Source organism: Sinocyclocheilus grahami, unplaced genomic scaffold (assembly GCF_001515645.1).
Source record: "Sinocyclocheilus grahami isolate Dianchi unplaced genomic scaffold, SAMN03320097.WGS_v1.1 scaffold54.1, whole genome shotgun sequence".
In the NCBI taxonomy this organism is placed as follows: Eukaryota; Metazoa; Chordata; class Actinopteri; order Cypriniformes; family Cyprinidae; genus Sinocyclocheilus; species Sinocyclocheilus grahami.
In genome coordinates this window covers 5,015,446-5,040,122 of record NW_015505233.1, presented here as the reverse complement: position 1 = coordinate 5,040,122, position 24,677 = coordinate 5,015,446, and the positions used below count along the sequence as shown (strand labels likewise).

The 24,677-nt window shown below is 40.4% G+C and overlaps 1 protein-coding gene across 1 annotated transcript in view; it reads right to left on the bottom strand.

Annotated features, from left to right (window-relative positions):
• The window catches only part of ttc27 (tetratricopeptide repeat domain 27), a 100,346-nt gene that overhangs the window by 6,000 nt on the left and 69,669 nt on the right, over positions 1-24,677 (bottom strand). The window contains exons 12-16 of the mRNA XM_016269793.1: positions 22,669-22,791; positions 13,884-14,111; positions 11,432-11,530; positions 10,954-11,006; positions 6,144-6,309 (exon numbers count right to left, since the gene is read on the bottom strand). Coding sequence (XP_016125279.1) covers positions 6,144-6,309; positions 10,954-11,006; positions 11,432-11,530; positions 13,884-14,111; positions 22,669-22,791 — 669 coding nt within the window. The remainder of the gene's footprint in view (positions 1-6,143; positions 6,310-10,953; positions 11,007-11,431; positions 11,531-13,883; positions 14,112-22,668; positions 22,792-24,677) is intronic.

Below are 24,677 nucleotides of genomic sequence, written 5' to 3'. Positions count from 1 at the left end.
AGCCCAACACTACTAAGATTTCGGTTCACAGTTTCTGAAGCATGTCTCTCTGTTTGCCTGCCTCTACTCTGACTGACAATTTTAATAAAATATGAGGCACACACACTTACCTGCGAGTATGTTACAGTTTAGTTTGAACAGGCAAATTGCAATTATAGGAATGAAGGAAGGAAGAAATATAGAAAGAACATCCCAAGAGATCCCCTCATATGATTGTAAAGTGCTTTGGGTGTATAGCAATACACAATGAAAGCACTATATAAATGCCTCGTTCATTCATTCATTCATTCTCTGTCTGGAGAAGTGTTTTTATGTCTCTCTCTCATACACTTACTCAGAAATGGCAGTTTATACCTGGATGGTATATAATTGCATTTTGATAAACTTTGGACTTTTTAATTAAAATAAATAACGTGGTTACAAGTGTTGTTCTAATGTGTTCTGACTCCGTATACACTTGCATTTAGTGCAGTCTAATTCAGACCACTAGAAACGGATGTTAATAGCAGTATCTATGAAGACTTCAGTGAGGTGTGACTAGTCTGAAGTGTCTGATTCCCAGGAGGGAAGCTGTTAAGAGTGAGTAAGTACGTACGTACGTACATGTGTGTGTGTCTCAGAAACAGAGAAGGCTTTCTCCTCAAACTCCAAAATCGAAACTAAGCACACCACACCCTTAAACTTCACTAAACTACCAGAATACTTTACCTGAATGCTGGACTCCACATTCTTCTCTCTCTCTCTCTCTCTCTCGCTCTCTGTGTGTAAAAGCTATTAATCACTGCCTTCACACAGTGTTCCACATATGTTTGTGTGTCTGTATGCTCTGTAACTAACAAGATCCAAACTGCACTGTAATTACTAAAGCAGAACCAGAATTTGTGGTCATTAACTTTTTGTGTGTGTGAAAAGGAGAGGGATGTTTTTGCTTATGCACAAGTTTGGCTAGTTCTATTAACATGATCAAAAAAATAGAAATAAAAAAATAAAGAGTGTCGTACGATTTATATGTATACTTTTCGAAATTTGGGGTCAATAAGACTTTTTTTGCTCACCAAGGCTTTATTTATTTGATTAAAAGTACAGTAAAAAAAAAGTAATACTCTAAATTATTATTACAATTTAAAACAACTGTTTCCTATTTTAATATGCAATTTATTCCTTTTTAATGGCAAAGTTATTGTACATATTTTATCAGTAGGTTTAGAGAGAGCAATTCTGGGTAATTACAGCAGCTTTCAGCAGCTATTATTCCAGTCTTCAGTGTCACACGACCCTTCAGAAATCATTTTAATATGCTCATTTGCCGCTCAAGTATGCTCGAACTCAGTATTATCAGTGTTGAAAACAGATGCGATGTTGTGCTTAATATTTTTTTGATGACTGTGATACATTTTTTAGGATTCTTTGATGAACAAAGTTCAAAAGAAAAACATTTATTTGAAATACAAATATTTTGTAACAAATGTCTTTACTGTCACTTTTGATCAATTTAATACATCCTTGCTAAATAAAAGTAAGAATTTCTAATATTTAAAAAATATTTTTTTTTTAAAGGTTTCAAAGGTTTCATTTTTAACAATTTTTTTTTTATTATTATTATTTTTTTCTATAGTTTTGTTATGTACTCATTATCAGGAATAACAAGATGGGAAAAGTTATTGATGCCATTATTTACAAAACTGGTTACTTCTATTAATATGATTTGTATGCTTTACTGTGAAGTGTTAACTAAGACCATAAAAGTAATACAAATATGATGGTGTGTTATGATTGACAGCTTCACCAAAGATGACTAATGATGTCACATTTTAAGCATTCCAGAACACTTCAGCGGCAGCATTTTTTTCACAAGATGAAAGACAGAAAACTGACCCCAATTTACTTTACATCCTCCATATATTACCTCACATGTGTGTGTGCTTGTGTGAAGCAGTGACAATGACAGCACTTGAACAGACAGAGAGAGAACGCGAGAGACATGCACCAATATGTGTGTGTGTGTGTGTGTGTGTGTGTGTGTGTATAAATACACTCAGCCAAGTCTAATGTTCCCACTTTAACTGCAAAGACTGATAGAAAGCAACTTCATCTGAGCAACAGCCTCCACACAGACCAGTGTGTTTTATGTGGACCACATGTTTTCATGACAGTGTGTCTGTGTGGTCACATCGTTCTCGAAAGCATGAAAATATACAGCACACATTCCTGAAGTAAAAGTTCATCCGTCATCGCCTTTCTCTTTCCTTACAGCTATCACTTTTTCATCTTCATAACACTATCTCTCCTGATTCTTTCATTCACCTCTGGACCCCTTCAGGCTGTTCAGCAGATGTGCTGAGATCTTTGTCACCCAAGTCAGTGGTGTAATATCTGTAAACTCTCCTCAGACTTTTCCTCCAGAGGCTTTGCCTCTGAAATCTCATTTTTCACCCTAGAGATCCTGATAACCACATTTCTACCTCAAACTATTTGGTCATCAGCCATCATCTCAACACCACATGATAAAAAGGGCTCTTATATACTGATGAATTCACTTTTGTTTACAATTTAAAAAAGGATTAAAAATGTAACCAAGTAAAATCTTTATTTTTTTCTAAATAGTGGTATATGATTACACTATCTATATACACATACACTACACTTAAAAAAAAATTGGGTCAGTAAGTTTTTTTTTTAAAAGAAATTAATATTTTCATTTAGCAAGTATTAACGCAGAATTAAACTGATGAAAAGTGACAGTAAAGGCATTTATGTTGCAAAAGATTTAGATTGAAAATACTGTTCTTTTTTTAACTTCTATTCATCAAAGAACCATTCTAGAGAATTAGAATAATTTCTGAAGGATCATGCTGAAAAGTCAGATTTGCCATCACAGGAATATATACATTTTTAAAATTTATAACTTTTGAACTAACAATATTTCACAATATTAATGTTTTAACTGTATTTTTGATCAAATAAATGTAGCCTTACAGTAGTAAGCATGAGAGATCTAGGTAGCATTTTATTTATTAATTTTTGCATTTCAGGGCAGGCAAAGTTTGAGATATTTTGCAAGTTAGTTTGTTTTTATTGCTTATGTTTAGATAATGTGTTTAATTTGTGTTTAATTTTTAATGTCATTAAAAAATATATGTTTTAAATTAAAACAACCCCATTTTTGAACCCATTAATCGATCCATTTCAAAATTAATCTATACACACACACACACAAAGAAATCTAAAATAAAAATAATAAAAAAAGTCAGTTTGACTGTGACTGTCTGCTGGTGATGTGGAACATGTGAAAATACTAAATGGGATAACTGGATAAGACTCCGCCCCCTCATAATGGGGGAAGTGATACGTAACGGGCGAAATTGAATGGGTGTCTGGGTGTAATTCCTGCACAATCCCCTTACAGCGTGAAATTAAGGAGAGGTAATACCCTCCTGGGAGAAACGAGGGAATGAAGAATGGTACTCGGAGAGAGAGGGAGTGAGATAAGAGGATACTTGATCCATCTTTTTTTTTAGCTCGGGATGAGGGAGGATGGTCTCTCTTTTCTCTGTCTCTGTGGAATGCGAATTAATGGGTGGGATCAATGACAGAGACTGGTCTTATGACTGTATACCAAGATGTTGCACAGCATTTTACCTTATTAACAGCTGTTCTCATCTAATTTCCCACTCTGAAGGGTTTCTGTATGAAGAGAGAGCTGATGAAGGGAGTAAAATGAACAGTAGAGAGTGAGTGATGATTTTGAGTCCAGCCAAGCGCCCAGATCCCAATTACCGTCTGAAGCTCTCACAGGGGCTGGAGGCGAACGCTAGTGACGACCTTTTCAACTTTTGTGCTTTCACATCACAACTTTTAATTGATGAGCTACTAGCCGCTCACTAGACGTAAACGAATAATCAGAAAAATTGAAACCTGGGGGGGGGGGGAAATAATGTGTAAGTAGGAATAATGTTTAAAGTGTACAGCCTACTAATTTAAAGCATATTTAGAAGGCTGTGACCGTTCCCCTGTGACCGTAAATCCCAACACTACAAACATCTGAACATTTGTTTGCCATTTAGAGCATCAGGTTTTTATGGATATCTGTTATCTAAAATAAAAATATCTAAAATCTAAAAAAGTAATTGTGAAATGAAGTTTAAAATTAGATTGCTAGAATTGGTCGCAATGATGTGAAATCAAGTCAAATTAAAAAAAATTTAAATTTTGCAACAAATAATTAGAGAAATTATCATTTATGTTCTTTTGAAATCTCTATTCATTAAAGTGCCCCTATTATGCCATTTTTAAGGTTGCTAATATTGTTTTATGAGTCTCCTAAAACAGGTTTACATGCATGCAAGGTCAAAAAACATGTTAGTTTTCTCAATTTATAGAATTTTACCTAATTTCTAAATTATTCGTAAACGACTCATGAAGCAGTTCAAAGAATCAGTCTCTCTAAACCCCTCCTTTTCGTGAACCCTCACTGCTGTGATTGGTCAGATGGCACAGTCCTTTGTGATTGGTTCAGAGCCGTAGAGAGATTGGCTCTGGATTGGTAATATTGTGTCAGGTTTTCTAAAATCTTTGTAAACATTTTTTTTATTTATTTATCTATTATTATTAATTCACTTATTTTTATTATTGCTATTTATTTATTTTTATATACATTTATTTTATTATTATTATTTTTTTTTTTTAAAGTCTACCAGGGTTGGGATGGGTTCCAAGTTTGCTTTTTGTTTTATATTGCTATTCCCAGCAGAAAATTCAATAAAGTTGTTAACAAAAAAAACCTTCGAAATTCCTGACTACTCGTTTAGGCGATTGCTAACCGACTCTTTTTTTTGATAGACAATAACTTTATTTATCGTGCACTGTTGGCTTCACAACTTTGCAAATAGTTTATGTTCACATACAGCTACATGACACACTGCATGAAAGGTAATATTCAAAAAGGCATAATAGGGGCACTTTAAGGATGAAAAAATGTATCACTATTTATACAAAAACAAATCAGCAATGCTTTTAACATTGATAAGAAATGTTTCTTGAGCACCAAATCAGCATATTAGGATGATTTCTGAAAGATCAGTATGTAATTCTTACAAAATTACATACTGTATCAAATAGACCGTTTGTAATTTTGCAAGAAATAACTTGAAAAATGTTTTTGTGTATACACTACACTAAAAATCTGCTTCCACAGGATGTCTCCTTTCAACATAATTGCTCCGGATTAGAGACTTCCTTGAAAAAGATTAATATGCAGTTTCCTAGTGCATGCTTACATTCATTTTTCATTTTTTGCTAAAAATAAATAGAGCACATATCTAATTTGCCACTTGCTCATACACAGCTAGAGTTTTCAGATATTTTGCACTGTTCACAAAGTAGAAGGAGGGTGTTTAAAAATTAGAGATGCACGAAACAGCTTCTTTTTTTGAGGTGCAGCCATAATTTCTGTGAAAATAAAACTATTTACTGCCACCATGGTGACCCCGGAGCCGCTATAAAGTGAAGGAGGTAAACAACTACCAGGCAATTTGACTACCAAATGATAAAACAAATGACGCATTTAATAGGATGTAGCAGCTGGTGCATCAACCAGCCACAGCACAAACGTGTCTAATGGCGTAAAGCTTTAAGATGTGTGTTATGACAGCACCGCTATTAGATTCACAGCTGACGGAGGAGAGGTGTGATGGGGCCATGGAAGCAAGAGACATACGGGGTGCGTGATGAAAACAGAGCTGTTTGGATGAAAGTGAGGAGACAGAAGCCCATCTGGGGTAAGAATTACTTTGCACATATGTATATATTCATACATATTTGGGCAGATCAGGGTGAAATCATCTCTCTCCTCTCATACAAACATTCACTCATCAAATCTCACTTACACACACACACACACAGCCTCTCACATGACTGTTTCATCTGTGCATGCAGTCGGGCAGCTGTTAGTGTGGTCGGAGCAGTGATGACAGCAGCACATGAGACGTAAATGAGACTCCAGCTGCTTTACACTGGTTACACAAGCCAGAAAAAACGTTCCAGCTTATGTTGTTAGACATTTTATCTGATGAAAACCTTTTGGAAGTGTATGCAAAAAGAAAGAGTTTGGGGTTAACCTGAGAAAAACTGAGAGGCTGACTCACCTCCACATCCTTGAATTTGTCCTTGAGGTCCATGAGCCGATGGTAGGCTCTGATAGCCTCACTGAACTCGCCCAGGTCTATACACACAGTAATGAAATTCTCCCAGATCTGCCATCGCTCATAATTACACTTGAGCGCTTCCTGAAGGGTGCGGAATGCCTTCTCCCTACCACACACACACACACACACACACACACACAAAACAGAAAGATCAGTGTGTTTAGCAGGACTACTGTTAATAGAATTTGCTTGTGGATGTACTGTAGTATTAAACAATGTACGGCTAAACAAAAAGTAGTTTTATGTTCTCCCTTCCAAAAACTGGTTTGGCAAACTTGCAGTTAGAATGTGGCAATGTATAATAGTTTTCTTCCAAAAACCTAGTGAGCTGTCTACAAAGAGAGCGCTTTAGGTACAAAGGCTGTTCTAAAAGGTACAGGTAGTCAACATAATTACTGTACACTACCTCACGGTTGATTCCAGAGTCTGATGTTAGCATGTTTCTGAGCTAGTGGTGCAACACTCCAAGCATAGAAAGAGAGCTCGAAGCACACATGTACTTCAGACGAATTGTCAATTTTTAATTAGACTGAACTATTTTAAATAAGACTAAATTATTTAACAACATGAATAAAATAGGTTTATAATTAACACATATCCTACACTGATCCTACACAAATAAAAAAAAAGTCACCCAGGATGCGGACGACTTGGAAAGTTAAAAGAAATGTCAATCATTAATAATAATAATAAAAAAGCAGTACGGTTATTAAAAGAAAAAAAAATGTACAAATCGTTTTTGAATAAATACGTGAAAGAATGTGTGAAATAGCAAAAGTATTATTTAACAACATGAATAAAATAGGTTTATAATTAACACATATCCTACACTGATCCTACACAAATAAAAAAAAAAGTCACCCAGGATGCGGACGACTTGGAAAGTTAAAAGAAATGTCAATCATTAATAATAATAATAAAAAAGCAGTACGGTTATTAAAAGAAAAAAAAAATTTACAAATCGTTTTTGAATAAATACGTGAAAGAATGTGTGAAATAGCAAAAGGAAAGAAAGTGAAAGAATGAAAGAGCAGAAGATAGAAAAATATGTTTAGCAAAAGAATGAAATGGCAAAACAGCAAAAGAAAGAGGGGAAAAAGTGAAAAAGAGCAAAATAGCTGAAGAGTGCATAAGAAATGAGAAAAGCGAATGAGCAAAATGAATCAAACAGCAAAAAGAATAAGGGAAAGACTGAAAAAGGGCCAAAGAGAACAAAAAACTGAAAGAGTGAAAGAAAAAGAAAAACATTGAAAGAGTGCAGGAAAAGAATGAGCTAAAGAAAGAGCGAAAGAAAGAAAGTGAAAGAGGCAAATAAATAAGTGAAAGAGCCAAAGAAAGAAAAAAAAACCCGGGTGAAAGCAAGCAAACGAAAAAGAGAATAAAAAAGTAAAATAAATAGTCAACTAATAAAGAGTGAAAGAAAGAGCAAAAAAGCAAATGTATTGAAGTACGTTTTACAAGAAAATACAACTTCAGTCCTTCTACTTCAAAATGTCATGTTAATTTGATGTTACTAGCCATTTCATTGTAATTAATTGTGAAATTTACTAACAAATTCTAAATGAAAATTGTTTCTACACCAAATTGTTTTTAGAGTACTGGACCATTAGCTTAGCAAGATGCTAAAATCAAAAGACATGGAATCCACTGTGACTTGAGTCTTGTGAGAAACGCTGTGTGTGGCACACAGACTGCTATCAGAGCATTCCAAATCATTCACTTACAGTATGAGGTTAGCACACTGCCGGTATAGACCGCAGACAGAAACACAGATCACTAGGTTTTGGAACAGATCTGATATTTTTGTAAGCGCCGTCAACAAAAGGCTGTGACAAAGGGGTTGACATGGGTTTCATTGTAACATCTAAAGCCTAGTTTCCTTTGAACACATGCAGGTGTGTCCACAATCTCTCCCACACACACACACTTCCTCTGTTCTGGATGTTCCCTGGGAGCATTAATCAGGTTTTAATAGAAGATTCCAAAGACTCATCTCAGGGATGAGTGCACAGGGCTAATTGGACGAACTTCCTCTGTTCTGGATGTTCCCTGGGAGCGTTAATCAGGTTTTAATAGAAGATTCCAAAGACTCATCTCAGGGATGAGTGCACAGGGCTAATTGGACGAGGGGCAGAGGAGAAGAGAGAAATCATTCCCAGAATCCCTCAGGTACATGCCGTTACAGTGGTGTTCCAGGAAACATCTCTGGTCCTCACAGGAAAACAGCAAAAACCTCCAATAATGTCAAGCAACAAATGTCCTAACTGGCATTTAGCTTCCAAATCTGGTTAATATTGACCGGTTGGTAGTGGTGGTGAAGTGCTGGCTCCTGGGGTAGACACAGCAAGAGCCCGGAGGAGATTTATCTTTGCAATTACAGCTGCCAAAGTCATTCCTGCAGTAATTGAAAAGCAAGGAGGCCTCTGAGGGTCCCCAGCGGATGCAGGATGAAGGAAACACAGAAAAGCAGCATAAATCAGGTCAACTGGAACCTGAATAGGGGCTTATCTACAGTTTGTACATGGTGATGATTTCAGAGAAAGATAAGTGTGTGTGAGCAATGCTAGCTATTATTTAGAAATTCACACATACGTCTAGTAGTCCATCACACTTTGTCATGGGATGGAAAAAAGATCAATAGAAGCAGTACTAATATATCTATATACACTACCGTTAAAAAGTTTGGGGATATTTTAAAATGTTTAAAAAAGTTTAAGGCTGCATTTATATGATCAAATTATATGATTGTAATACTGTAATTTGTTCCTGTAATGGCAAATATAATTTTGATATGTTGATTTGGTGTTCAAGAGGAAATATTAAGCATTTATTTCAGATAGAAATCTTTACTTTAAATACTGACATGCTATTTGTTTCATCAGTGCTTGGCTTCTTGTAGGACATCCAAAATATTGAAGGAAAGCTTAACTGGCTGCTTATTAGAGTCTGTACTGCAAATACCACTGCTGAACAAAAAAGTAAATGCACTTATTGGATTAAAACACCAGCAAAACAAAGCTTCTTTGATGCAGCCTTTATTCTTAGCGCTTACACTCATACTCACTTCATTCTCAGTTTGATGTAGGCCGTGGAGAGGTTGTTCCATGCTTCTGAATTCTGAATGGAGGAGAGTAACGATCAGAGTCAGGTCCACGGGTGAAAGCCATTTGTCAAAATAAACCATAATAAACAAATAAGAAACCAGACATGTACAGAACATTTCCTAACAGCTTGTTTACTCGTTTCCTGGTCGGAGTATTAAGCCTGCCGCTTGACTACATTTGAATTTTAAGTACACCATTAGGAGCATAAGAGGCTCCTGTACTACATATAAAGGGGTTCTCGGTCTATGCAGTTTTATAGACGTATAAAAGCAAGCAGAAGTCTAAAAGAACAAAAACAGGGAGGCATTCGTAGACACAATCAATTGATTACAAAAGACATAAACCAGATATGACAGCACAAGTACGGAATAACTAAGCACAAGCCCTTTCTTTATGGTCATATGACACTGATCTCCTTACAAGGACCGTGTGACTTACATCTGGTTCCAGTCCGACACATCTCTGAAAAGCTTTGGCGGCCCCTTCGTAGCCTTCCAGTGCAAAATACGCACAGCCCAGGGAGAACCACACACCCAACTGAGGAGAAAAAAAGATGGAGAAGAAAGCGTGAGAACGATGGAGGATTACTGACGAGGGCAAAAAGAAAACTGATGAGAGGCTTCAAGTGCTTCAGTCATCTTTTAAAGGTGTTATTTGGAAGATTCCAAAGACTCATCTCAGGGATGAGTGCACAGGGCTAATTGGACGAGGGGCAGAGGAGAAGAGAGAAATCATTCCCAGAATCCCTCAGGTACATGCCGTTACAGTGGTGTTCCAGGAAACATCTCCGGTACTCGCAGGAAATCAGCAAAAACCTCCAATCATGTCAAGCAACAAATGTCCTAACTGGCATTTAGCTTCCAAATCTGGTTAATATTGACCGGTTGGTAGTGGTGGTGAAGTGCTGGCTCCTGGGGTAGACACAGCAAGAGCCCGGAGGAGATTTATCTTTGCAATTACAGCTGCCAAAGTCATTCCTGCAGTAATTGAAAAGCAAGGAGGCCTCTGAGGGTCCCCAGCGGATGCAGGATGAAGGAAACACAGAAAAGCAGCATAAATCAGGTCAACTGGAACCTGAATAGGGGCTTATCTACAGTTTGTACATGGTGATGATTTCAGAGAAAGATAAGTGTGTGTGAGCAATGCTAGCTATTATTTAGAAATTCACACATACGTCTAGTAGTCCATCACACTTTGTCATGGGATGGAAAAAAGATCAATAGAAGCAGTACTAATATATCTATATACACTACCGTTAAAAAGTTTGGGGATATTTTAAAATGTTTAAAAAAGTTTAAGGCTGCATTTATATGATCAAATTATATGATTGTAATACTGTAATTTGTTCCTGTAATGGCAAATATAATTTTGATATGTTGATTTGGTGTTCAAGAGGAAATATTAAGCATTTATTTCAGATAGAAATCTTTACTTTAAATACTGACATGCTATTTGTTTCATCAGTGCTTGGCTTCTTGTAGGACATCCAAAATATTGAAGGAAAGCTTAACTGGCTGCTTATTAGAGTCTGTACTGCAAATACCACTGCTGAACAAAAAAGTAAATGCACTTATTGGATTAAAACACCAGCAAAACAAAGCTTCTTTGATGCAGCCTTTATTCTTAGCGCTTACACTCATACTCACTTCATTCTCAGTTTGATGTAGGCCGTGGAGAGGTTGTTCCATGCTTCTGAATTCTGAATGGAGGAGAGTAACGATCAGAGTCAGGTCCACGGGTGAAAGCCATTTGTCAAAATAAACCATAATAAACAAATAAGAAACCAGACATGTACAGAACATTTCCTAACAGCTTGTTTACTCGTTTCCTGGTCGGAGTATTAAGCCTGCCGCTTGACTACATTTGAATTTTAAGTACACCATTAGGAGCATAAGAGGCTCCTGTACTACATATAAAGGGGTTCTCGGTCTATGCAGTTTTATAGACGTATAAAAGCAAGCAGAAGTCTAAAAGAACAAAAACAGGGAGGCATTCGTAGACACAATCAATTGATTACAAAAGACATAAACCAGATATGACAGCACAAGTACGGAATAACTAAGCACAAGCCCTTTCTTTATGGTCATATGACACTGATCTCCTTACAAGGACCGTGTGACTTACATCTGGTTCCAGTCCGACACATCTCTGAAAAGCTTTGGCGGCCCCTTCGTAGCCTTCCAGTGCAAAATACGCACAGCCCAGGGAGAACCACACACCCAACTGAGGAGAAAAAAAGATGGAGAAGAAAGCGTGAGAACGATGGAGGATTACTGACGAGGGCAAAAAGAAAACTGATGAGAGGCTTCAAGTGCTTCAGTCATCTTTTAAAGGTGTTATTTGGCCCATAAAAATTAATTATGTCTTTTGAACCCATGAACCTCAAGGAGTCGGTTTCTTTCATATGTTTTAAATCATCGGTTTCTTCTCCCGAGTGCTCATCTTTGCATCTCTCTGGCCCTCGTTCCGTCCTTACTTTCAGTTCTAGGCCTGAAGGCAGTATTAGCTCCGCCAGGCCCTGCGGCAGCACTGCGAGGCGGTGTTAAAGATCACACTAGGGTCATCAATGAGTCCCTAAGGAAAATTACTCTGTCTTTTTGCTGCCTGTGCTTCTGCATTATGGATGAAGGGAGGAATGAAGAATGAGTAAGGGAAGGGAAAAAAAAGACAGAGCTGTGCACTTTTTTGGTTCTGTGGTGGATGAACCTGATGCCACTCATCCACCACACTGCTGTCTTGCTTTTTTTCTCATGTTCTCTGTCAGCACTCTGCCAATCTTCTCTATACGGTACATTCATCCTTTTGATCTTCTAGAGCTTGTGTACTTGTGGTCAAAATGAAAACATCAGTTCACAAGCACTGTGTTTGTAGAGACTAAGGGGTCATTCACACTGAACGTGTTATTGCATTCCACTGTCATGCTTTTCCATTCATTTTCTACATAAAAATGATTGATATGTTTGACTGTTGTGGATGTGTCCCGTTCCAATTACACTGTTTACAACTGCACTCTTGTTTCTATATAAAAGTATATTGCGTTGCACAGCAGTTGCAGCAACTTTTATTGCCCTGTTCATATAAAATAAAATTTTTCAGATATCATGTTTATTTCATGGCTATTTACTGTATTAAATAAGAGTTGGCCATTGTTGTAGAAGCACCATAAAAATACTGAATCAAATTACTATGAATGTTAAAATGTTTTCATAACTCGTTAATACTCAAACTACAGCCATTTTATTACCCTTGTCTATCTAAAATAAAAAGCTAGGCTATTATTTACAAATATGTGACCCTGGACCACAAAACTAGTCTTAAGTCGCTGGGGTATATTTGTAGCAATAGCCATAAATACATTGTATGGGTAAAAATGATTGATTTTCAAATAGTTGCATCTCGGCCAAATATTGTCCTATCCTAACAAACCATACATCAATGGAAAGCTTATTTATTCAATTCAATTTGATTTTAGCATGAATTATTCAATTTCTTATGACTGGTTTTGTGGTCCAGGGTCACATATCACATGTGAACTGATTGAAGAATTTGATCAATTATAAGTTTTTGCACCAAAAGCAGGCTGTGACTGTAATTAGACAGTCACAAATTACATTGGATGTAAAATGTTTTTAAAACAAACGATTCATAACAGCTATTTTTATTCATGTTGTAACAGCTATGCCATCATTCGGCTCTCAAGTCAAAGGAAACACTGGCCAGTACAAACAAAATGTTTGTACCCAGCATACACCTGAATCATTTCCGTAAAAAAGGGGAATGGGTGGTTAACGTCTACCAGCATTTACAGGACACTTGTGTAAGGACTATAAAGTTATGCACAAGTGCACATCATACCTGCATGGCATTGATTTGCAGTGAGTGTTCGAAACATTCCACGCACTGCTGGAATTCTTTGTGGCGCAGGTGATGCAGAGCTTTGGACCTTTGGGCGCGTGCACTGCAGTGTTTGGACAAACCATACATCAATGGAAAGCTTATTTATTCAATTCAATTTGATTTTAGCATGAATTATTCAATTTCTTATGACTGGTTTTGTGGTCCAGGGTCACATATCACATGTGAACTGATTGAAGAATTTGATCAATTATAAGTTTTTGCACCAAAAGCAGGCTGTGACTGTAATTAGACAGTCACAAATTACATTGGATGTAAAATGTTTTTAAAACAAACGATTCATAACAGCTATTTTTATTCATGTTGTAACAGCTATGCCATCATTCGGCTCTCAAGTCAAAGGAAACACTGGCCAGTACAAACAAAATCTTTGTACCCAGCATACACCTGAATCATTTCCGTAAAAAAGGGGAAGACATTGGATGTAAAATGTTTTTAAAACAAACGATTCATAACAGCTATTTTTATTCATGTTGTAACAGCTATGCCATCATTCGGCTCTCAAGTCAAAGGAAACACTGGCCAGTACAAACAAAATGTTTGTACCCAGCATACACCTGAATCATTTCCGTAAAAAAGGGGAATGGGTGGTTAACGTCTACCAGCATTTACAGGACACTTGTGTAAGGACTATAAAGTTATGCACAAGTGCACATCATACCTGCATGGCATTGATTTGCAGTGAGTGTTCGAAACATTCCACGCACTGCTGGAATTCTTTGTGGCGCAGGTGATGCAGAGCTTTGGACCTTTGGGCGCGTGCACTGCAGTGTTTGGAAAGCTCCCATGCTCTGTCATAATACTGCGGATCTTTTAGCACGTCGCCTAACAGACAGTAAAGTGATGGTGTCTCCTTTTTCTTCAGCTCACGTCTCAAAATCTCCTCCGCCTGAGAGAGAGAAGAAAAAAAAAGTACCGCCAGAATAAAACAAACTTTGACAGATTTAATCCTCATATTGGAAAATATGCACATGGCCTGAAGTATGTGGATACCTCTAATTATTGGGTTTGTCTAGGCCCCTTAATTCCAGTTAATATGCCACTTCATATAAAAACATTCAAGGGAATTATGTGCTGAAACTTTGTTTCAGGAGGGTCTTTTTTAATCCAGAAGGATACGCAAAGAAGTTTTTACTCAATATTAGCTTGAAAGACCTGGATTGTCCAGCACAAAGCTAGACCTGATCCCCACTGAACACCTTTGGGATTAATTGGATCACTCAGAGAATTTTGTGTCTGAATAGGAGCAACTTTATCTACTGTAAAATCTTTACAGAAGAATGAAAGCTGTTACAGAGGACCAACTCTTGATTAATGCCAATGGTTTTGAAACTGGGTGTGGTGTTTGGATGTCTACATATTTTTGGCCATATAGTGCATAGTAGGGATTAAACTAATGATATAAGTACGTTGTTGCATTCTTTTTATATGATTAAAAACCACATTACTAAAACAATTCCTAAAGAAAAAAGGGTTAAAGGTCCAAAATCAATTAAACCAAAATAACCACATAATAAAATAAAATTATTAAAAATTGTATTTAAAAAATATAAATAAAATTAACAAAATAAGTAGATTTTCTTCTCATTTCATATAATTTTTTTGCTAAATCTGCAATATTTAAGTTATGTCTAAATATAGATTTGACAAGTGAGTAGTGTTTTCTAGCAATAAACATTTAACAGGCATCAAAATTTAGTAGACAAAAAAGATCCAAAATAAAATTTCAAACAAGAAACATCAGTTTTTGGTACAGAACAGAGAAGACCGGAAACTATTTTGGGAAAGGAGTTGAAAACAGGACTGTGTCAAACTTAAACCTGCATCTCCAAAATGTGAAATGAAATGAGGATCAACATATCTTCAGTATGTATGGCCACAAACCATTACAAACATGAGAACTTGACATGGTAGGACTCACCAGCACTATGCTACAGACATCAACAGCTTCTCCAAATGTATAAGCCATGAACTCTTTTTCTAAATCTAGCTGGGGAAAATTCAGCTACCATTAACGCATACCCTTACAGTCACTGTGAAGGTGGCTTGACTCTGAAATACGCTGGACGCTGGGCTATATTACAGTGCATCTCTCATCGCCTTCTGCCCTTCCACCCCTGCTGATGCTCATGGGGACCGATGGATAAAGGGCTTTTTGCAAACGCTCAGAACTGAAGCCGTAGTGGGAGAGAGGGGGTGGGCGGCAATAAAATTCACAGTGCTTGGCCAGCACTTCTATTTGGGTGCTTATTTATTTATTTTCGTGGGTACACAATTTGAGAAGTGGGAACAATATCTCTTCGTGCTCGACACAATAGTTAGATAAAAAAAAGAAAGCTCAAAACCTGACAGCCCAGACGGAGGATGAATAAGCTATTTACTTGTGTATTATATATTTCTGTTCTATAAGAAAAACTGTCATGGTCTGACAGCACCTGAATGCTCCTTTGTTCCACACGGCCATTAAAAACTGCACATTTCACATTGCCCACAAACAACAAGGTGCCATCGGAGCCAGCAAAGGTTTGTGAAGCCCACAGTCAGGTACAGTAAGGCTGCAGTTTCCTCTGATGGATCTTGTGACTGCAAATCAAACAAATAGATGCTAATCAGGGGCAAGGTAATCAGTTTCACTGCTAATAACAGGTTGGAAATTTCAGAAAGGAAACTGAAAAATTCTGGTGCCAGAAAGTATGTTTACCATGGTAAATTCTCTGGGCTTAACTGCAAGAAACCCCTAATCCTTTAGTTAAAGTAGAAAACCTTTAGTTCTAACAAAGTGTTTGGCCACAAACTGTTTTCTTAACTTAGAATGACAAATGTTTTTTGGCACTTTCTATGAATAGGGAAAATTGGTGGTGGTGGTGGGGGTTCAACAAAAGGTCATGAAAACATACCTTTAGAAAAAATTCATATTCAACCTCAGGAGACCAAGCTAAATATTATATGTGCTGCTTTATCTTTTATTCATTTCATATGAGATCTGGAATTTTTGCATCCCATTATCAAAATGTGGGATGCATCCAAAAACAGTTGTGACTCTGATTTGAGTGACTGTTGTTCCCTATTAATACTTCACTCGTACTGCGTCACTAGACGCTTATGGGAAAAACTCCTTTTTCTCCGAGGACTGAAGACTTATTCAATCACGCAGTGTAACTGCACAGCCATTGGTTCGTGCAGTGATTATAAAACGATCCGGTGAAGCCCGCCAGAGCCCGCCAGAATGGGCGGGGCCATCTGGCTATATAAGCGGGCATTTCGTCATAGGATCTCAGATCAATTCTCCTTCAGAGATGACGATCTTCCCTTCGCTGACCTTCAGGACTTGAAGACGCTCGTAGAAACGCCTCGCTGCGGATAGCTGCCGCCATTTTCTTCTGCACCCACTCGTCCCTCCGCCTGCTCTTCGAGCTGCTCAGCGACCAGCGCAATCACCAGCTCGTCCCCTGCTGCCATCCAGCGAGCCTAAAAAAAAGCAAATTTCTCTCTAAAAGAGCAGCGGCGTTGTTTCAGATATTACAAATTATATTACAATATTACATTTCACGATGGTGACGGCCACTCAGAGTGCATTTTCTGCTTGGGTAAGCCCCACGCGGATGCCGCTCTGACCGAGATGGATTGTTCACATTGTGTGAACATGAGTCTCGCCACTCTGCGCGCTCGGATCGCTTTCTTTTTAGAGAGTGAATTTGCCCCTCGCGACCTCCCGTTTTCTTCCTCCCAGGGATCTGTGAGGAAAAAACAGCGGGGCAAAGGGACTAAGCACTCTGCCACGTGTGAGCTTGCGCCGGCCCAGATCCCGCACCTCGCCACCGCCAAGCAGACAGTATTCTCCCATTCTCTTTGAGCACGCATACCAGTGTCCCTCGGCTGATGCGAGCGACATGGTCTCGTTCAGTCCCGTAGAGAACGAGCTATTAGATGACATCATGGTCTCTAATAGCATCAGACGCGGAGATGATGTCGGGCTCTATTGCTGACCCCGCCCTTTCATCGTCTGCCGAGCCCAGCGACTCTAAGCTAGGGATGGATGCCGAACTTTTCTGCATCCTCTCCAAGGCAGTCAAGGAACTGGGATTGGAGTGGTCTACGTTGGAGGAGCCCACTTGTAGCCATCTGGACAAATGGTTCCTGCCAGGGCGCCGCCAGGCCCCTCGTCAGCAAGCCTCTCCGTTTTTCCTGGAGGTCCATGACGAGCTTAAGAAAGTCGTGGCGCGCTCCTACTCAGCCCGCCTTCGCTCTAACTCTTCTTCTGCTCTCTCCTCAGTGGACGGTGCTGAAGAAAGGGGTTACGAGAGGATGCCTCCTTTCGACGAGGCAGTGGCTGCGCACCTTTGCCCGCCCACTGCCATTGGATGTAGTAAAGCGAAGGTCGCTCACCCCTCCAAACCCTGCAAGACAAGTTCTGCCCTCGCTGGACGAGCATAGTCCTCTGCCGGGCAGGCCGCCTCAGCTCTACACTCCATGGCTGTGCTCCAGGTCTTTCAGGCCAAACTTCTCCAGGTCATGGATGAGTCAGGACCTGATCCCACAGCTTTCAGGGAGCTGCGCAGCGCTACAGACCTGGCTCTAAGGGCTACCAAGGCCACAGCACAGGCCATAGGGAGGTCAGTGACCAATCTAGTGGTGCTGGAGCGTCAATTATGGCTAAACCTCATTGAGATTAAGGAGGCTGACAAGGTTCCCTTCCTCGACTCCCCAGACTCCCCTATGGGTGCTGTTTGGACCTGCCGTTGAGGGATTTGCAGAGCGATTCACCGCGGCCAAGTCGTCGTCCCAGGCCATGCGACACTTCTTGCCGAAACAGTCCAGCTCTGCAACGGCCATCAGTCGCCCCAAGCCTGCTCCAGCACAGCAGCCAGCTAAAGCTGCGCCGTCGCCCGCTCAGCCTGCTCAAAAGCCTGAGCCCCGACAGCGCTCCAGCTCGGACAGACGCTATCCCTTTCCAAAGCACCAAGGACCCCGGCCCAAGCTGAACTTGGACTCTGCACCCCCGGCGTCGTACTGATTCACTGGAAAGGAAGAGGAAGGGGCAAAGTCTCGCAAGTGCCAGACCACCCCCGAAATGCCCTCTGTCATGCCCTCAAGCACTCAGTTCAGTTCTGGGTGCCAGTGGCAGTATGTTTGTTTTGTAGAAATTGTTGTGAATCACTGCCTGTTCTAATAGCGCCCTCACACATATCCGCTGTGATAGCGAGAAAAATAAAAAACAAAAATGTTCAAAAAGAGAGCAAAAATGTCCTCTACCAGTTATCATGAGTGTCATCCCCGCATGGCGACTCACCACCCAAATTAATCCAACCCCTTGTCACACGGGCCGAGGCCTGGCAGGCCATCCCCGGAGTGTCTCATTGGGTTCTGGGGATTATAGAACGAGGTTATTCACTTTAATACGCTCGAAGACCCCCGCGGTTCAACAGCGTGGTCTCCACCTCAATGCACAGCAGGAACACACACGTTCTACGAGCTGAGGTAAAGAATTTGCTGGCAAAAGGAGCCATAGAAACCGCTCCACCAGTTCAGAGCGAGTCAAGCTTCTACAGCCGTTATTTCCTCATCCCCAAAAAGGATGGCGGCCTGCGGCCCATCCTCGATCTCAGACGCCTGAACCGTGCCCTCATAAAACGGCAGTTCAGAATGACTACACTGAAGCAAATCCTCTCACAAATCCTCCCAGGGGACTGGCTCTTTTTGCTGGAAGGCCAGCTACACATCAACTGCCTCGAACTGACGGCAGTATGTTGAGCTCTTCAGGCCTTCTTGCCAGTCCTGAAGGGACACCACGTGCTAGTCCGATCAGACAGCATGACGGTGGTGTCATATATAAATCGCCAAGGCAGGCTCACCTCGGAACGCCTTTTTGAGATGGTAAAACGCCTCTTGGAATGGCCACATCTAAACCTGCGTTCATTGAGGGCAACTCATGTACCCGGCGTACTGAACCAAGGAGCAGACATGCTATCTCGGAGCAACGTCTCCTCAGAGGAGTGGATGTTCCACCCACAGACGATTCAGAAAATCTGGGCGATATTTGGAAAGGCAGAGGTCGACCTCTTCACCGCAAAAGACAACTTTCACTGCCAAACTTATTTTTCAAAGAACGAGGACGCGTTGGCCCACGAATGGCCCAACCTCCTCCTGTAGGCTTTTCTCCCGATCCCCCCGGTAATTAGGCGAGTCAGGGAGCACAGGCACAGAGTGCTTCTGGTGGCCCCGCTCTGGAAGAACCATCTTTGGATCTCAGCTGCTGACGGCAGCTCCGTGGCCCATTCTCCTGAGGCAGGACCTCCTCTCTCATGCAAACAGAACAATCTGGCACCCCCAGCCCAAGCTGTGGGCACTGCACCCATGAGCTCTCAACGGGAATCAGTAGATCTCCCAAAGAGCGTCCTGAATACTCTCACAGGCTACAGCCCCATCTACGAGACGCTTCTATGCCCTTAAGTGGTCGATTTTCTCCGCCTGGTGCGAAACCCGCGGCGAGGACCCAATAACATGTGACACATCTGTGAAATTGTCCTACTTACAAGAGCTGTTGGACAAGGGCCGCTCCCCTTCCACGCTCAAAGTCTATGTGGCAGCTATAGCAGCTTCTCACGCTCCTATAGCCGGACAGTCGGTGGCCCGGGACAACCTTGTTGTCCGTTTCCTGAGGGGATCCAGGAGGCTCCATCAGCCTCGGCTCCTCACGGTCCCTACATGGGATCCACCCATGGTCCTGAGAGCCCTCAAAGGCTCCCGCTTTGAGCCACTCCAGTCTGCGAGCTTAAAAACACTGTCGCTGAAGACTGTTCTGCTGCTGGCGCTAGCATCGGTTAAGCGAGTAGGTGACTTGCAGGCTCTCCCGACAAGCCCTGTCTGTCTTGAGTTTGGGCCTAACGACTCCAAATTTGCCTTAAAGCCAAGACATGGGTATGTCCCTAAAGTGCTCTAACACGCTGTTTAGAGCCCAGGTTATTACTCTCTCTGTGCTTCCTCCTTCTGAGGAGGACCAGGAGTTTAACCTTCTTTTTTTAATTTACATTGAGCGTTCCGCCCTCTTCAGGCAGTCGGAATAACTCTTCGCATGCTTTGGCGGCCAAACCAAAGGGTCCCCGGGTCACAAAGCAGAGGATCTCTTGATGGTTAGTTGACGCCATCACACTAGCTTACTCCTCCCTGGCCCTTCAGAGTCCCATAGGAGTGAGAGCCCATTCCACTCGAGGCGTGGCCTTTTCCTGGGCATGGTCTAGTGGTGTGTCCACAGCAGACATCTGTGCGGTGGCCGGCTGGGCCTCGCCGTCCACCTTTGCCAGGTTCTATAACTTGGATGTTCTGGCCTTGCAGGCCCGGATTTTATCTGCTTAAAGTGGCACACGCCTGTCTAGGCGGTCCAAGTCTCAGGCTCTGCCTGACTCTTCAGGAACGCTCTTGGCCCTATTACTAGTGCTGAGGCTGTACATACGACAGTTGGAACGATTATCTGAAGGCTGGGCTGACCTCAATGAGTTCAGCCCTCTTGCCTCCTGCAGGGCTCACCCTGAGCATAATTGGTCCCTCTGAGCCTTTCCGCTCAAGGCCAGTTCATATCAGTCGTTCCTCTCATGGCACGGCGGGATTGTATTGGTTCTCCATAAGCATCTAGCGATGCAGTACGAGTGAAGTATCGATAGGGAACATACTTGGTTACTTTCATAACCTCGGTTCCCTGAGATACGGGAACGAGTACTGCGTTCCTTGCCATGCCATGACACTGCACGACCCGGTGTCGTTGCTTCAGTCGAATTGACCTGAGATCCTATGGCGAAATGCCCACTTATATAGCCAGATGGCCCCGCCCCTTCTGGCAGGCTTCACCGCCATAGGCTCGTGCAGCACTGCTGCCAAGCCATTGGTTCATTTTATAAATCACTGCACGAACCAATGGCCATGCAGTTACACTGCGTGACTGAATAAGTCTTCAGTCCTCAGAGATAAAGGAGTTTTTCCTATAAGCGTCTAGCGACACAGTACTCATTCCCGTATCTCAGGGAACCGAGGTTACGAAAGTGACAGAGTACGTTTTCTAGCATTAAAATTGAACAGACAACTTATAAAATAATTAAAATCTACAAACTTGTCGGCACCAGTAGCCTAGTGGGCAGCATGCCAACATATAACGTTGTTGCATTGTGGGCATCCCACGTTCGAAAACCCCGGCTCGAGGACCTTTCCTGATCCCACCCCCCTTTCTCTCTCTCCCACTTTGCTTCCCGTTTACTCTACACTATTATATCTTAATAAAGGCAAAATGCCCCCCCCCCCCCCCCCAAAAAAAACTACTTAGTTAACAATAACGATTTTTGCGATTACAATTTCACATTAGATAAGAGAGAGTCAACTAACAGTGGTCAATGCAAAAGAATTGGATTTACTGTAGATACATTAATGGTATTGAAAAATAATAAACAGTGTAAAGCAATAATAAAAATATAAAGTAAAAATAGTGTAAAAGTATTAATGGAAAGAGCCTCCAAACAGTAAATTCCAACAGCAACTGCTCTTGTGGGACAATAACTTTAACTCAAATCAATAAACATCAGTACACGTACCTCGTGCTCTGAAGATGTTCTCTCATTAAACAAACACAGAATCTCACGGATTAAACCACAAGCAAAACTCAAAGCAAAGCAAAACATTTCTCCCCACTCCAGACTTGCTGATTTGTGTATGCACCCTCTTCTCACCTCACTTTCTCTCTGCTTCACACATTTCACTGATTTTCTAATTTCTTTCCTTTCATATGAAGCATCACTCCCTTTCACCAGTCTTGGTATTCTGTCATTTACTTTCTTTTCTAGGCATACCTGCAGTTTATGGCTTTAAACTTTAATATGAGTGCAGGGAAAGGTAGATACTACAGTGGAGTGGATGTCAGTACATTTTTATAATATTACAGCTCAGATTGGGGGTGATTGGCTGGTTTTATTGACCTCAGATGTACCCTATAATCTGATTGGTACACAAAGTGGACGGTAACTTAATAAAGCTGTGAAATGGCTCCCAGAAATCTGCACCAACACACACAGCGAGAGAGAGAGAGAGAGAGAGAGACGTGTTGTTACAGCATGCTGACAGGAGCTCATATAGAAAGGAAAGAAGAAGAGAGCAGGAGACAAAGAGAGGACAAAGGGAAGAGAAGGTTGTGGCAAGAGGAAAAAGCAGCAATAAATCCCTCTTGAAGATCTTTAAATATTAAGCTGGGATAAGAGAAAGTGACTTCTGTTAGAGACAACTATAAGCATGTCATTTGTAGGTTGATTTCCCTGAAGAGTAAATACTGTGAGACTATCAAAACGATATTTGAAAATACTGGCCAGCCCGACACAGCAACACTGGCTCAACCATTGGCATTAATTCGTTTAAACTGATACTTAACTAGTTTGAAGTATTCTTTAACAAAACACATGTGAGTAGCATACCTTGCCGTGCTGTCCCATCCTCTCCAGGCAGACAACTGCATCCTCCCAGAGTTCCAGTCGTTCATAGATTAGCAGTGCAGAACTTGTCAGGCCCAAATCAGTCAACAGACTTGCCAACTGCCTCTAAACACACACAGACACACAAACAGCGAACCAAGATCAGTCAACATACAGCCCACCTGCCGCTAAATACACACAGCATGTGGGAGGCACTCAAAAATATATATTTAGCATGCGGACACAGCCAAAAATATTCAAAATAAACAAATAAAAGGAATGAGTTTAGTGATTTTTTATTTCACTTTTGGTTTATTTTGGCACTTCAGTTAAATTACAGATAAGACCAGGGGCGTCATAAGCTATTTTATTTGGGGGGCAACAGTGGCAATTACCCCCTCCTGGCTCAGTTTGTGATGCATCTGAAATGATCAAATAAGCACTCTAGTATTTTTTAACATGTTATTTCAGATTTTATTAAAAACATTTTTACATTATATTTATGCACTATATTTATTTACCTTGAATGGGGTTCAAATCATGAAATTGGATACATTAGAGATACATTTTACATATACAGTTATGGCATTTTGCTTCACCAAACAAAAAAAGTAACAAGTTTGGAGTGACATTATGGGTGTCATAGTCATAGACATAATTGGACAGTGTTTTAGACAAAACATCTTCAAAAAATAAAATAAAAAAATTATGTAATAAAAAAATAAAATAAAATAAAAATATCCTTCAGCAGGTCACCTACACTTCTCTACACCTTCCCAAGGATACGCATTGCCTCTCTCTCTCTCGCACACACACCATCTTCTCTCTAATTTTCTCTGTCTTTTTTCTCTCTCACCCTCTTTCTGAAAGGATGCATTTCGCGGATGGCCATCGATCACCCCGATGTCATGCTTCACAGGCAGCAGCTATATATACATCTGTGACATTAATGACCCTCGTCTGTCTCTGATGAATGCTACTGGTTAAACGTGTGTTTACACTCTTTCAACTTTTTCTGTCATTCGCAGATAATTTGAGAACGGATGGATGAAGTGCCAAAAAGGATGAAGAGTTGTAGGCTGTGTCCACTGCAAGTCCATGTATTTCTGATAATAAACATACTGAGATGTGCACAGGCCCCACTGGAGATCTTCTACTGAAGTTTATGATGGTGCTGTATAAAACGGCTGCATTTGTGGAGAGTAAACACGCACTGAACCGACGTCACCTTCGACCTCGGATATCAGCAAAACATCACAGACACGTAGCTGCGAGCGGTTCAGCGCCAGGAAATGCTCAATTTCTGCTCAATTTCTCCTTCAACTTTCGGTCCTATGACAATCCCCCCCCCCCACCACCTCCACCTCCTCACCCACTTTCAGTGGCATATCACGTCCCACAGGCATTATGGGTACCTATAAATCTAGATACACATTGGTGGGGCTGCTGGTGATCATGTGACCTATCAGCCAGGAGACAAAACGTGATGCTACTAACTAATACAGAGAAAGAGAGAAACAGAAACGCACACATACACAGCGCACACACACACACACACACACACACACACACAGAAAGGGAGAGAGAGAATGCTCTGATCAATTTAAATACTTTGTCTCATCTAAATTGTACTATATTTATATTTACCCACGTTATTTAAACACCTTTACTTAAAACTACAGATTAAACGAAGAATAAAAAAAAAAAATAAAAAAAAAAATTATATATATATATATATATATATATATATATATATATATATATATATATATATATATATATATATGTGTGAGAGAGAGAGAGAGAGAGAGAGAGAGAGAGAGAGAGAGAGAGAGAGAGAAATCCACACACAAATTCTACAATTTTTTTTAGCTTTTATTTACATTTTCTTAAATTATTAAAATGATTCAATTATTTATATTTGACTTAATCTACTGTTATTTTATTCTCTTATTTTAATTTACATAGTACAATTTCTCATTTTACGACAGCAAATGTTTTAGCAATAAAAA